The 14,865-nt window shown below is 39.4% G+C and overlaps 1 protein-coding gene across 2 annotated transcripts in view; it reads left to right on the forward strand.

Moving 5' to 3' along the window:
- The window catches only part of cyth3b (cytohesin 3b), a 48,694-nt gene extending 33,874 nt beyond the window's left edge, over positions 1–14,820 (forward strand). For both annotated transcript variants that reach the window (XM_042504656.2, XM_042504657.2), the window contains exons 10-13: positions 8,504–8,580; positions 10,136–10,207; positions 10,389–10,543; positions 12,264–14,820. In XM_042504656.2, coding sequence (XP_042360590.1) covers positions 8,504–8,580; positions 10,136–10,207; positions 10,389–10,543; positions 12,264–12,336 — 377 coding nt within the window. In that variant the 3' untranslated portion in view covers positions 12,337–14,820. The remainder of the gene's footprint in view (positions 1–8,503; positions 8,581–10,135; positions 10,208–10,388; positions 10,544–12,263) is intronic.
- The last annotated feature ends 45 nt before the right edge of the window (positions 14,821–14,865 follow it).

Below are 14,865 nucleotides of genomic sequence, written 5' to 3' on the forward strand. Positions count from 1 at the left end.
GCACTCTGAGGCCCCTCTCACCCCTTAGGGTGTGAAATGGATTAGTCCACCCCTGCACTAAATGCAGCTAGAGCCGAGTCAGTAACTGACCATGCTGTTGGAGCACACACATACACAAGAAAGAAAGAAAGAAAGAAAGAAAGAAAAAAGGACCCAAACTGGGAAGGCCAGGGAGCCCACAGAAACTGCTTATGTGTAGGGCTCAGAATTAGGTTCTTTGCCCTTGCATAGACAAACTGAGAAAAGTTATCCCATGCAAGAATCATAGACTTTATATTGGACTGTAGTTTGCAAAATCTGTCCCTAGACAGGCTTTTAGAAAACTAAGACATTATAAGTATGTGGTAAAAATAGGGTAAACTGAGTGCAGCACGATACAATAAAGCACACAGTGAAAACATTTAAAAACTACACACAAGTACAGGTTTGTTGCTGAATTAACCAGAATTTGGAGGCACTCTTTAGTGTAACAGATTGAGGTGAAATTCTTAGATTTGAAGGAAAAAAATAATGTCTGTACACTTACTCCATGCCCCAAAAGTTTAATCAAGACAGGGTTTCAATCTTACTTCAGTCTTTGCCAGGACATAAAGTTTTATGCAGCTATACTTGAAGACAAAAGTTTAATAGCACATTTCAACGTTTGTTCCAGCACATTCATTTTACTCATATAAATTATGAATCTTGTTCTTGGAGAATAATTGTTAGCATATCACATAGGTGTGAGAATTTAAAAAAACAGCGTACATGAATGAAAAAAGTTGCAAAAGTCTCGTGTTCAACAAAAGTTGAATTTTGTCAACATTTCAATCCTACTTGGAGCTTTTTGACCTGTCAAAGATCCTTTTCCTTGCACAATGATCATCCCATCTCCCAACAACATTTGGGATGCACATACTGACATCTCCGTATTTGTACCCCTTTATGTTGGAAAAATTGTACAGACATGTACCTTTTCTCAGTTTGGTACTTATATGTACCTGTTCAACCTAGAAAATGTACATGACATCTTATGGTCCAACAAAGACCCTTTGATCGTACATCAACAGCAGTTGTACCTTAAAGAACATATGTAACCCAACTGTACCGCTTTTTCTGACAGTGCAATATGGTAGTATGGGTAATGGAACGCATGGATAGCTTATGGTGAAAACCAAAAAGAACTGAAGCCGTAATTGCTTGAAGCGCTCACTAAGTAGCAGCTCCATCTCTATGACATTATCACAATTATTGACATGCCTACAAGTCCTGTTTGTCAATGTGTGTATTTTTGATGTATCTGTGTATGTAAGAATTACAAGACTGAAAAAAACTTAATTTCCCCATTGAGGGATTAATCATTAAAATATATTATTAAAAATCATTAAATATATTGAGGGATTAATAATTAAATATATTGAGGGATTAATAATTAAAAATATATTATTGTCTCAATATTGATTCAAGCTAAAAAAAAAAAAATGTTTAAAAAAAATAGAAGCATGACAGACAGTCATGGCATGGCAGCCATACAAGATCATTCCAAGAGATAAGTCAGCACAGTGGATTTTAAGAACATAAAAACACTATATATCTTATGTGAGAGGCAAGAGAGATGAGTCAGAGACAGGGATAAATAGAGATACAGTTGGAAAGATGAGGGAAAGACACTGTATGGTGATATATGGAGGGATAGTCGTGGCACAGTGGCCATTAAAGATAACCAAACACATATGTCAGCACAGTGGCCATGACAGATAATCAAACAGATCGGTCAGCCCCACAGCCAGCCAAAACCAGCACACAAACATGGAAAATAAAAATGGCACTTACTTTTTGTAGACCTTACTGGGCGGTGATAGCTTAATCTGCAGGGACTTGACGTGGAAAATGGAGGATAGTGCCCTTGAGCAAGGCACTGAAGCTCTAACAGCTTGGAGCACTGAGTATGTGTCAGCTCCATCAGTCTAACATCTATCTACAACTAATGCATGTCTACACGTCCTGTGTGTGCGTGTGTGTGTGTGAGTGTAATAAATACTAATAACAGAGTGTAATATTCAATTTAGACCATTATTTTATCATATAGATTTAACTAATAGATCAAAGCAGATAGACAACAGATAATTATGGCACAGCGACCATGACAGATCATAATACTAACTGACACAACACAACACAAATCGCCACCTCAGCGTTATGAGGTTCAATCTAATTTTTAAACATTATTATTCTTATTTTGTGACAACATATTAACATTCTGTGAGGTTTTTCATAAAAGTTGTTTGTAGTTTTGTATTTAGAAAACAAAACAGATTCGTATAATTTTTGCTATTTGGAATGCAAAACTTTGAAGCTCAATGTCTCAGAACCACTCAGATAGAAACTCAGACTTCTAAGGTGGCAAAATGTAAATGACACTTATATCTCACAGCAGATAGACAGATAGAGAGGAGATGTAGAGAGATATTCAGGGCACGGCGGCCATATAGATAAAGAGGGATTAGGAATAGAGATAGACAGAGTGATAGAGAGGTAAAACCAGAGATAAGGGATAGTTATAGAGATGAGAGATCAGTCGGCATTGCGGCCAACCAAAACCACAACTCAGACTTAAAGAAAATAAAAATGGCCCTTACTATTTGTAGATTTAGTTTGGCAGCAGTAGCTTAGTCTGGAGTGGGAACCAGAGGGTGCTGGGTTGGAGTCCAGAAGTCTAGCATGGACCATGTTGCAGAGCGTGGACTGGTAGAAAGACAAAGAATAAGGAGATATAGAGGGATAGTTATGGCACAGCGGCCAAAAACACAACATAGACATAGGGCCCATTCGCACAAGACTGTTATTACCTAGGGACCCCCCCCACATCTGTGTTTCATGGATCGCATTTGTACAGGATAAGCAATGGCTGTGTTTATCAGAAATTTACTGACAATGCAATACTAAATTTGTAACACAGCAAATGTATAATCATGAATGCATGCTTGAAAATAAGGTTGGGTTTTTTTCTTTCTTTCTGATAAAGAAGTACTTTAGTACTTTTATAAAACATTTATTGATATAACAAACAAAGTGTGTCTATTCCAAACTATGTACAAAAAACAACTTAATGTATCACCCACCATATCAGCTAAACACAATAACGAAAAGAGAATATAAATAAATATATACATATATATATATATGTAAAGTAAAAAAGTGATGCTCCACATGGGCTGCTAATTGGGGAGTCAGCTGTTTCATGACATCACAAATCCACATTCTGTACAAGCAAAATAACTTTAAAACACGATCACCTCACCATGGAGCTGTTTACTGAACTGTGTGCTGCTTCTTAAGCTGTTATATACAAAGAGTTATAATCACAGCTTTACCCTGAATTAAGGCTTATATTTAGCAAAAAACAGATGTGTTATTATATAATATATATATTAATTTTGCTATTGTATTTTATCATGTTTTATGTGTATTTAATATTTACTATTGATTGTTCTCTCTAATAGAGCTTCAATAAACATCTGTAGCCTGATCAGAATCAGTACATTGACATGCAGGGATGTTTTAAGACAACTGGTGTTTTCAGTTCATCACGTTTGAAACATAAGAATGATCATATGTACAATAGTGGATCTAACACGTCGTATATATTTTCAATATTTATTTCGGCTATTTTCACAGTGTGGATTCATGACGATAAATATGAGGGGAAAGGGAGGGTGAGTGTGAGCAACCATCTCCTGTGACAATGTTACATTTCACTTCTGTGACTGGCAGCCTATATTCCTCTTTATTTTTGATTCTCACTTTAGTAATGATGTAATATTTTACACCGAGATGTCCTCATATAACCTTTATAATGTGCATTAAACAATGTGGCGAGTATGCGCCAAACGAAGTAGGCTTGATTAAGATAATAATGATAACAATAATATTAATATTATAATTATTATTATTATTATTATTTTCGTGATCATAATAGTAATACTCAGAGTTTATAGTGCAGTTTTTAAGATCCACATTACAAAGGGCTTGAAGAATGCATTTTATAAAGTTTTTAAAAGAAAACACAAATAAAACAATTACGAAAAAAAACTTGCAGCATAAAAACCAACCCAGTGAGGGTGTGCCTTTTGTAGTCCATCACGTGAACATTGTAGTTTTATCACAGCAGACCCACGTCAATAACATCCGCCGTCGCATCATCAGGGAGCCGAGGACTTCCTTGTAATACATCCATGGGAGAAGTGCAGTCGCGATCGTTTTTTCCTAAGTCCTCATGAATTATCATTCACATCTTTCCTTGACTTCGTGACGTTTTCTTGGGAGGTCAAGGAAAGGTGGTTAGCAACACGAAATACTCTGGTCGCGGGATAGTTTCAATGCTGGCATGTCTCACAGAGCTGGTGACAACAAGTTAGGAGAGGCTCTCAACGCCAGCGGCCGGAACACGCATCAGGCACACTGAACGTGAGAGAAACCCCACGTTTTTTATTGAGAGTTTCCTACTTTTGCACCACCATTAGCGAGTGCTATTTCAAAGTTACATTAGCTCGTTAGCTACCTATCCAGCGTTAGCTTAACCATGACGCAGTACCGCATCAAGTGCGCTCACGTCAGTCGTGCTGAAATTGCTAAAAACTGTATCAAATTGTCCGAAATATAGTAGTTTTCCAATCACAGAGAAACAATTTTCCACACTGTATAACATTATGTCTTCAAATACATCAGTAATACATGTAAAAGAAAAAAATAATACAGCCTTTTTAACTGCTTTAATGACACCGAAAATGTTGTCAGATTTTTGAAATACTCACCAAATGAGAAGGGTTCCTTTAGAACGCAAGCGGTCCAGAAAGTTCCACCAAGTTAGTAGTCCGTAGAGCTAAGGGTCCTGAAAGTTCCAGAAGGTTAACAGTTGGAACGTTCAAAATCTGGCCTTCCATAGCATGCACGTGAGGCTATCCGTCAGTCTGAGTTACCGGGCAGTTTACACCATGTTTATACTTGTCTAAAAAAAAAAAACACATCTACACATCTGGATATAAATGTATACCATAGAGAAGTGAAGTAATGAGTCCTAAAACACGGAAGTCTGTTAGCCTTTTAGCAATGCCGGTTCCCTCGTCTTCGAGTCTATGGGTTTTTTGAATGGGTTTTCTGTAAAATGCCTTAAATGAGGTCTGTGGTTAACACAGGCTAAAGATATTGAGACATTTTATTCTGCAACATAAAGTACTTCTGCTTAAACCCAATTTTTTAACTTTTAACATTTTACTTTTAAAAAAGGCGGTTGCTAACAAGTAGATAATGGGACTAGAGTGTTTGTCGGGGATGTTAGACATCATCACAACGGACACAGAAACTCATTAAACCCACCTCTCCGCCTTTACAGCTTTACAGTTACATTCTAACTTGTAGATTTATGTTTTTATAATATTTTTCAATTGTGTTTTAATGTGTTTTTACAGTGTTTGTAGTTGTGACGTTTAAGTCGTGTGACGATGTAGTTCGTGTATAGCCTAACAACAGCTTTTTGCTTCTGGCTATTTCATTTACTCTTCAAAACATACAAAAGTGGTGTTCATCTGTGAAGATATCATGCTGAACAAAGCGTGTAAGTCTAAAAAACCTTTTTTTTGCCGATAATCGCAAATCCCATTCAAAAATCCCATAAGGTTTTTGACAAGGGAACCAGTCCGTTCCAACTTCCTGGTTGGCCTACAAAAATACGTCATCCCTTCACCACTCTATTGGAATTGACCTAAAAGGAGCTATAGTGGTCACCCAAAGAATGTCCATAAGCAGTGAGTATATTTATATTGTATATTTAAGTATGTAAACAGCAATCAAAATGTTCAGAAAACTTTCACATTTGCTCTGTGAGACAGTATTTTCATTGCTATATTGAAATTACGACAAAAACAGAAAGTCTAAACAAAGAGTGTACACACACGCACACTAAACAGGATTGGACTCCTAAAAATCTGGAATCATGACATCTATCCGTGCAATATTCATGAAATATATATGACAGGCATCTTATAGAATATGTATACGGACAATATCCAGAAGCATATGTGACAGATGAGATATTTTCCAGATATCTATGGATATGTGAAAGATAAAATTATATACCACTGGATCTTTCAGGCTAGCTGAAAGCTGTCTTTGTAAGATTTTTGGGGTAAGAGACACCTAACCTTGTATTTCTCACAGATTATACTATAGATAAATATTCCAACTATGTTAATGTAATTTGGAAAAGAACTCACACTGTAATTATTTGCTCTGTGTGAGTTTGTGTGTGTGTGTGCCAGGGATTGGATGTGGTTGTATGCTTTCCCAATGAGGTAATACAGTTTTTGGTCTTATTTCTAGTTTTTTTTTTTTTTTTGCCGTTTGTTTACACATGTTTTTGATTTGGACCTCACTCCCTCGCTCTGCAGTTCACACTGCATTAAAGACATCGGTTTACATTCTTTCTTCAGCACTTTGAATAATTGTTTGATTGTTGGATTTATTATTGAACGTGAGACAGTTTAATAGCCTTGATACTGTTTGTCTAAGGTTAAAGTACAAGTGCACTGCAGGTGATCCGTTTTATATATTCACACACACACCTGGCTCTGCCCTGCACATTCCTCTCCCGCTCTGTAACGTCTCTTTAGTCTCATCAAACTAGTGAGTACGAATGCAAATAGCCCCATTGTGGCTCACAGACCTAACATGATTACATTCTAGTACGGTTCCTCCCTGGAGCCATTTCCCGCACCAGTTCTCGCTATAATATTTCTAATTTAACTCTCTAAAAATAAACCCCGGAGGATGTGAAGGAATAATTGCCTTTTTTAGCAAATCTCTCTCTACGCTGAGCGGAAATTTGGCCACGCTAATTCAATAGCCAGAGTCTATTGAAATGTAAGGAAACCCGTAGCTTTTGTAATTATATGTGGCCCATATAGGCTCACATGTGAGGCGCCATGAAAACAGGAAGGAAATGCTGCAGTGAAAAGTGTTGTGACCAAAAGGGATGGTTAGTGTTGAGAGGAACTAATCAGGAATGTTAGGTCAAAGCACACACGCAGGAAATGATCAGAAAGTGCTCATGTGCACGTCGTCATGTTTTGTGCATGTGTGTGTGAGCTCAGGTTTGTGTTCGAATGTCTTTTTCACAGCCTGCACGTGTCTCCCACCAGCAGTGTTGTTTTCCTCAGACTGCAGTCGCTGCCAGAGGCTGAATTCTGCTTCAGACCAGCTTGTTGGACACTTGTGCTTGCGCTGTCTATGCTTTTTTTTGTAGTTTGCAACACGTGAGGTGGTGAACTTGCTCTTGGGGATGGTTTGTTTGTGTGATTTTGTGCTTACATGTCTACATGTGTGTTCCTTCAGGGGTGCTTTAGGTGCCACATTAGGTTCATATCAAGGGCTGTTTGCTCCCCTCTTTACAAGCCAACGAGGGTTTTATCTTGTCGCCTTTAAAAAATGAATAAGCAAAGTCAGCAATAATTTATCAGTTGTCTGAGTCATCATTTAAAAAAGCTTAAAGTTAGGAGAGATAGCGGCGCTTGATTGTTATCACATACATTTCGGTTTTCTTCAAACTGGCTTGCCTGCATATTTCTGAAAGTCAAAGTGAACTTTCTCTGCAATGCAGGGAGGCGCGAGGGGATCTGACTGAGAAGCAGAGGACAGTACTGGCGGACAGCCTGTCTCGCAAGCACCCCTGCCCTTAATTATGTGTAACTTTAAGCCTCGATAACATTTAAACTGTTGAGTTATAAAGTACTTCACCCCTGTACAGTTGACATGAGCATTAGAATTAGCTGCAGACCCAGGCTATAAACATGTTTGTTTCTGCTGTAAAGTTGGGCATTTTGACATGAGTGTCTATGGGGACTGGCTTGCTACTGGAGCCAGCCTCAAGTGGATATTTAAAGAACTGCAGCTTTTTGCACTCCACATTTTCAGCCCCAGAGGTTGCCTCTTGGTCCTGATGGATTTTGTAATACCATTTTTATCAATAGTTTAATATCTGGAGGTATCGAGATTTGAGTTTGCAGCAAATATCCATACAATATGGTAAATGGACTGCATCTATGTAGTCTTAGCGACCACTCACAGCTCTTTAAAACATAGGCACCATTCATCCATTCATACACACATTCATACATAAAATAAAATGTGCCACCTGTTCATCAGAGAAGCACCCACACGCACTCACACAGCAATGGCTCAGCCTCTGGGAGCATTTTAGCGTTCAGTATTTTGCCCAAGGATGCTTTGACATGTAGACTGCAAGGACAGGAATTGAACTACCAACATACTGATTGGTATAGGCCCACTCTGCCCCGTTACTTTATAATGTCTATGTAATCTTATTGCGCTCCAGAGTAAGAAAACAGTGGATGAGGGTTGGCTGCGTTAATGAGTGTCACATCCCGGTTCTTTTTCCTGATTGGAGACGGCCAGTCTGTCACTTTGGCCTTTTTTGTGACTTCCTGTCTTCTCTTCCTCTTCCTGTCAGGGGGCCGAGTGAAAACCTGGAAGAGAAGATGGTTTATCTTGACTGACAACTGCCTCTACTACTTCGAATACACAACAGTGAGTGTCAAACTAAGATGATGTTTTGATAAGTAAAGTGTCTCTTTGCTTTGTTTGTGCGTCTACAGATGAAGAAAATATAAAATGAATATTTGCTGGTTTCCAAAGCCAGTGAGGATGTTTCAGAATTTGGGGGTGCCATAACAAATCCTGGTATTTTAATAATGGGGGGGGGGGATTAACGCTCCAAGAAATAAGGACTGAGGTTCTTCCCAGGAAAATAGTCCTTCTAAAAAAAATTTTAAAAAAGCATTTTTGGAAGAAAGAGTTTTTTGTAAAAAAAAAAAATCCAAAGAACAATTGTTAAGGAAAGAGAGAGAAAAGCAATGGTGCTAAAAAATCCTCACCCTCAAATATTCAAATGTTTGTACATGTTTCAAATGGTAATTTCAAACATAGATGTATCTGGTTCCAACCCTGATCTGTGCTGATGACCTTTGGGTAGTGACCGAAAGAACGTGAACACGGATACAAGCGGCCGAAATGAGTTTCCTTCGTTGGATGACTGGACTCAGCCTTAGAGATTGGTTGAGGAGGTCAAACATCTAGAGGGAGCTCGAAGTAGAGTCTCTGCGCCCTCACATCCAAAGGGGCGCCAGTTAAGATGGTTTGGGCATCTGATCAGGATGCCTCCTGGGCGCCTCCCATTAAAGGTCTTCCGGGCATGTAAAACTGGTAGAAGGCCCGTGATAGACCCCACTTGCAAACTTTGAAGCTTTTGTGTCTTTAAAAAGGTGGTTGCTAACAAGTGGCTAAATGAGACTACAGAACGTCATCCCACCGAACCACACAGAACACGGCTTTACAGCCTCGTAGAGGTGACGATGCAACCGTAGTGTAGGTTTTTATAGCCTAGCAATAGCTTTTTACTTTCGGTGATTGCACCTAGGCTTCAAAAATCCTAAAAAAGGTGTTCATTTGTGAAGACTATTTTGCTTAACAAAACATGCAGGTATCATAAATGTTTATTTGCAACAGAGTTTGTTTTCTGCAGTTATCCAAAATCCAATGGAAAAATCTCATAACAATAAATGTTTCTTCAACTGTATTTTTAAAAAAAATTGGCTCCATGTGTTTTTGTGATTGTCAATCCATAGTGCCGCTCTCTGTAAGAATGAGCTTAAATGTGCGTCATTTAAGATTTTTATCATTGCCTCAATGTCCCTGCTAGCTGCTACATCAGCACTGTCCTCTCTCTACTCTGGTATTATCATTCAGGACACTATCATTATGTCCCGTCCTCTGGTCGGACTGCTCCACACACACACAATATCTGCTCCGTTAAAGAGCAGCGAGGGCGAGACATACAAAACATGTCACAGGAGATTTTATCCTTGTTTTTCCTCTTCAGTCCTCTTTCCTTTTTTATTGTGTCTGTTTCTTTTGTTCTTGTCTTTACTGTCAGTTTTTGATTCTAAAATGCACCACTTTCTTCATCTTTACCCACTTTTTGATTCTTTCTTGTTTGCTTGCTACCAATTGCTCTCTTTTTATATTAAATGGTTGTTTTTCTCCGTCTTCTCATTTTTCTTTATCTCATCCCTCTCTCCTTTAGGACAAGGAGCCTCGTGGGATCATCCCACTGGAGAATCTCAGCATCAGGGAGGTGGAGGAGCCCAGGAAACCTGTGAGTGTAGCCTCATTAGAGACCTCACCCTAAGATCATACATCAAGTGTCTTTTCTCCTGTTATCATGTGTATTAGATGTTTAAATTGTAATTGAATTTCTTGGTCAGAGTGCAGTCAAATCTCACAGTAACTCTCACAGTAGCACATTATCGATGTTCGGCTCGTTTTCTGTTCTCCAGAACTGTTTTGAGCTCTACAACCCAAATCACAAGGGCCAGGTGATCAAAGCCTGCAAGACGGAGGCAGATGGGCGTGTTGTCGAGGGTAACCATGTGGTATACAGGATATCAGCGCCCACGCCGGAAGAGAAAGAGGAGTGGATTAAATCCATCAAGTAAGACCCCTGATAAGTTAAAGCAAAAGTCTGACATTTTAAGAAACATGTTTTTTTTTATAAATATATATATATATTTATATATAGCTCCAAGAAGCTACCCCATTTGTACAGAGGCTGGCTGACAACAGTCAACAATGTATAATATTCACATTGGGAGTAAACCTGCCTCCCATGTGAACTGTCTGTAGCATAGCGTAGGCTTTCGCTTCTTTATTTTTACATGGGTCAATATATAGTAGGCCTATATTTTCTTAAGTTTCAGGCAGTGCAAAAGGACTATAAGAGCAATGCCGATGTAGGAGAGACCCAGGAAATACACTGACATGGGTTTTAAAAGCACCTAAATCTATCCTGAGAATGTCATTACAAGATTTGATTTAGATAGTAAATCAGAGAACAACAGCTTGTTTGCTTTCTGCCACATACCATACAAAGCTCTCAGTAATAATAACCTTGCTGTTGGTGACCTAAATGTTGCTCTATAATCGCCTGCATAGAAGATGGTGCAATGTCAAAGAGAGTTGGCTCAGCAGAACAGAACACTTGTATACTGTAATATAGTGCAATCCCCCCCTCCTCCCTCTCTCCATACTCTCAAAGAGTATTCACTGGGGAAGTGATGGGGGATTAGTCACTGCTTATAGCAGCCCAGGGGTGAGCCAGCAAACCCAGTAAACCTATCCAGGAGAGGCAGCTCCAAACTGGGCTGACGTACTCGCAGCCAGGGAAGCTAACGAGCCGCAGCTTGTGCTTCACCAGAGGGGTCCAAGAGGACTCGGGGTCTGGGGAGATAAAAGGCGTTTTATGGAAATGATGATTTTCCCCCTCTTCTAAAGCAGAGATGATCACAGAGGCAATGCTGTATCTGCTTATCTTGACTCACAAACCCACAGACCCAGATGATGGTGGACCAAGTGGGTCAATTGAGAAAGCAGGTTCATAAATTAATACCATGCGATAGTAAACGTATGTTGTAGTATTTCTATATTTTGTATTTCCCACTCGACATATTTTTAAGGACAGAAATGATGGGGATGTTATTTTGAATTTGTCACGGCTGGCTTGCTTGGATTTGATCACCCTTCAGTGGAGTTTTTGTTTCCTGAAATTGGGTTGTGTAAAATGACAATGAGCAGTATGAAGGAGCGGGATAGTCATCTTATACAGACTCTTTCTTCCGCGCGTGGCGTTGTAAAGGGAATCAGAGATATCCGCAGTGGGGGGTTGAGCCTCTTCTTGCTTTGTGCTGGTGCTAACAGGATTTAGCAGCCGTGAAACTGGGCTCCTCAGAAAAGCCCAAATGGCTTCTTGACTCACTCGCTCTCATTGTGCGCTGTGTTCTCCAGCTCTGAAAAAACGGGAGCGCAGAAGAGTCAATAATTTTGAGCACCTTTGTTCGCCCTCCTTTAGACCTTTAGACATGCAGAATAGTGCATGGGTGAGTGTGTGATTGTGTGTTTTACTATGAGTTCTGGATGAGGTTCCAGCAAACTGGAGTACCACGAAAAAACTTGGGAGGTGGGGGGGGGTGCCTCTTCAGAAACCATGGAAACCAAACTAGGTCACTGCACAAACTTTTTTCTTTTTTTTTTATCTAGTTAAGGCACTGGTTTGTATAAATGTGCCTACATTTCCATATCAAAGATGCTGGAGACCCTCCTCTCATGTGGCCTTATTATTTATTTCATCGCTGTCCTTTGATTGGCTTCTTCTCCAGGGCCAGCATTAGCAGAGACCCATTCTACGATATGCTGGCCACCAGGAAGAGACGCATCGCCAACAAGAAGTGAAGAGGGACAATCTTCTCCAGCTTCTCCATCTTTCTCTCCTTCAGTTCATGAACACGTAAACCACAGACACACTCCAAAGCTGGTTCACCACAGAAATTACTGTCAAAACGACTTTGACCCCGAAGACAAACCTCGGTTTCTCCCCTGGACGTCTGTGTGCACTTGCTTGGGAGATATCACACAACTGAGGGAACAGCACAGCGCCAGCAAAACAGAAAATACATGGTTTGTTGCATGGAGCGGCACATGAACAACCAACCAGCCAGTTTGTTTCTCCTCCATCTCATAAACACCCCCTACCTCCCCCATTCATGGTCATAACATGTTTCTAGGTCTCCCTAAAGCACAACTGCCATGTTTCAGGTGCACATGCATGCATGTGGGTTATTATAGACCAATATGTTTGTGTTTGTATGTGTGTGTGTGTGTGTGCGCGCACGCGCGCGCGCGTGTGTGTGCAGCAGTGTGCATGCTATCAACGCACACAGCATCTACAGTGTTCCCTCCACTGTGCTTTATGAAGAAGTTGTGATTCAAAATCGGAGTTCAGACATATGGTCAGCTTCACAGGGAGTAAAAGGTGAGGGTGAATAGAGACGTTTAGAGGAAGTAAGGTAGGAAAAGTTGACAGATGGACATATTTTGGAGGTGGTGGGTGAATCAGTGCAACATAAACTCACCTGGACCGTGTCGTCATCTCACTCTGGTGCTGAATTCTCCAGGTGCCATGGCTGAAGCCCTGCTCAGAGTAACCTCAGAAAACAGCGCTGGCTTACATTTAGGATCCTAACAAGCATTACAGTCTTAAGTCAGCTGGGCTGATTTCATTTATTTGTGCAGAGCAGAGAATTTTGAAATGTGCATACTTTTTTAGTTTAGTTGAGTAGAAAAGGGGCTTTTTTGACAAAGCTTGAGATGAAACTTGCTTTTTGGACTTAAAGTTGTAATCCTAAAGATTTCAATTCTTTTTGATTCTGTGACTCAACCGTGTTTTAGGACGACGACAGCAAGTGTGGTGTTATACTATTGCAAACACTCCTTCAGCAGCCGTGAGTCAATACTGCAACAGAACAGGAACCGTTATACCTTTACAGTGCAGCCAAACAAACTTCCATTGTTTTAATTAAGAAGTCTGATAATTACAACAGTAATGTGACAGTCTGTCACCTTCAGCTAACACTTCACTGTAGCTGCTCATTCTCATTATGAGGAAAACAGATTTTTTTTAAGCTAAAAATGACCATTGTCATGTTTTGTACACGTGGTTAGTGCTAGCCTCAGTGACAAATAAAATTGATTTCACTGATATCTTCACAGCAAAAGCTAACCAGTGTTTCACAATTGAATGCTTTTAATTTGGAATGTTAAGTTTGCATTTAGAAGTAACTTAATACAGCTCCAACACAGCGGAGTGTGCATGCATAGTTTGCTGTGAACCTCTTGCACAGGCGAAGGAGGAGTGGCGGACTCCACCACTACCAGTGCATACTAACATTTGGATAGGTATCACCACAATGCACATACATTAAAAGGCTATTTCAGAGTGAATGCTGAGCCTTAAATAGTGTCAAACACATGGTTTGATTTCATAAAGATCTTAAGGATTTACACTTAAAACAGTCCACAGGGCAGGTTTTATTTATGGCCATGCAATGGCCCAAGAGGGTACCAGTCCGATTAAGCTTTTTTTTTCTCTTGTGTATGGCCTATGTCAGTGAAGGTCGATGTATTGTTGTGATCCTGTTTGCATTTGGTTTGTATTCCTAAAGAACCCTTGCTTGCTTTTGTGTTTCTCTTTTTAAAAAAGTATATAAATATAACCAACTATCATTTTTGTATTTATTTTCATTTGTGAAATGGTTTAATACTACCTGTAAATGTTAAACAATGTATGCTTAAGTTATGTATGTATATATAATGTATAGGTTTTCTGGTCTCTTTGTTGTAGTATGCACACTCTGTGTAACATGTTTGAGCCTACAGGCAGACGTTTTGCATCAGCTGAAGTTTAGGGTCTTCTTTACAAAAGCCTTAAACATAATCATAAGAAAACATGATGAGGATGATGGGGATGATGATACTGGTCAATAACTGTGATGACGCTCTTTAAAAAGCCATGACGGACGAGTGAGAAAGATGGTTGTTTTTTATGATGATGATAAAGATTATAGTGAAAATGATGTTTGATGTTGATGATGATGATTATAGTGAAGTAATATTAGTTATGATGATGATGATGATGATGATGATGATGATGATGATGATGATGATGATGATTCTATCATTAATGATGATGTCAAAAACTATAAACACCAGTAGTTTTCTATGATTGTAAAATAAAATGAAAGCCTTGTGGTCAAGGCAGAATATTATCTTCTACTGCCCTGTGTGGGCTTATAGTTACATTAACTTTTATATTCTCTGTAAAAGCTATCGGTCACGTTGTACATTACGTGTATCTATATAAAGTATACATGAAGCGTACCACGGATGTGTAGTGTATTCATTATTGATGCTTGTCTTGACCTA

The sequence above is a fragment of the Plectropomus leopardus genome, chromosome 18 (genome assembly GCF_026936395.1).
Source record: "Plectropomus leopardus strain MGB_pleo_1.0 chromosome 18, ASM2693639v1, whole genome shotgun sequence".
Classification (NCBI taxonomy): domain Eukaryota; kingdom Metazoa; phylum Chordata; class Actinopteri; order Perciformes; family Serranidae; genus Plectropomus; species Plectropomus leopardus.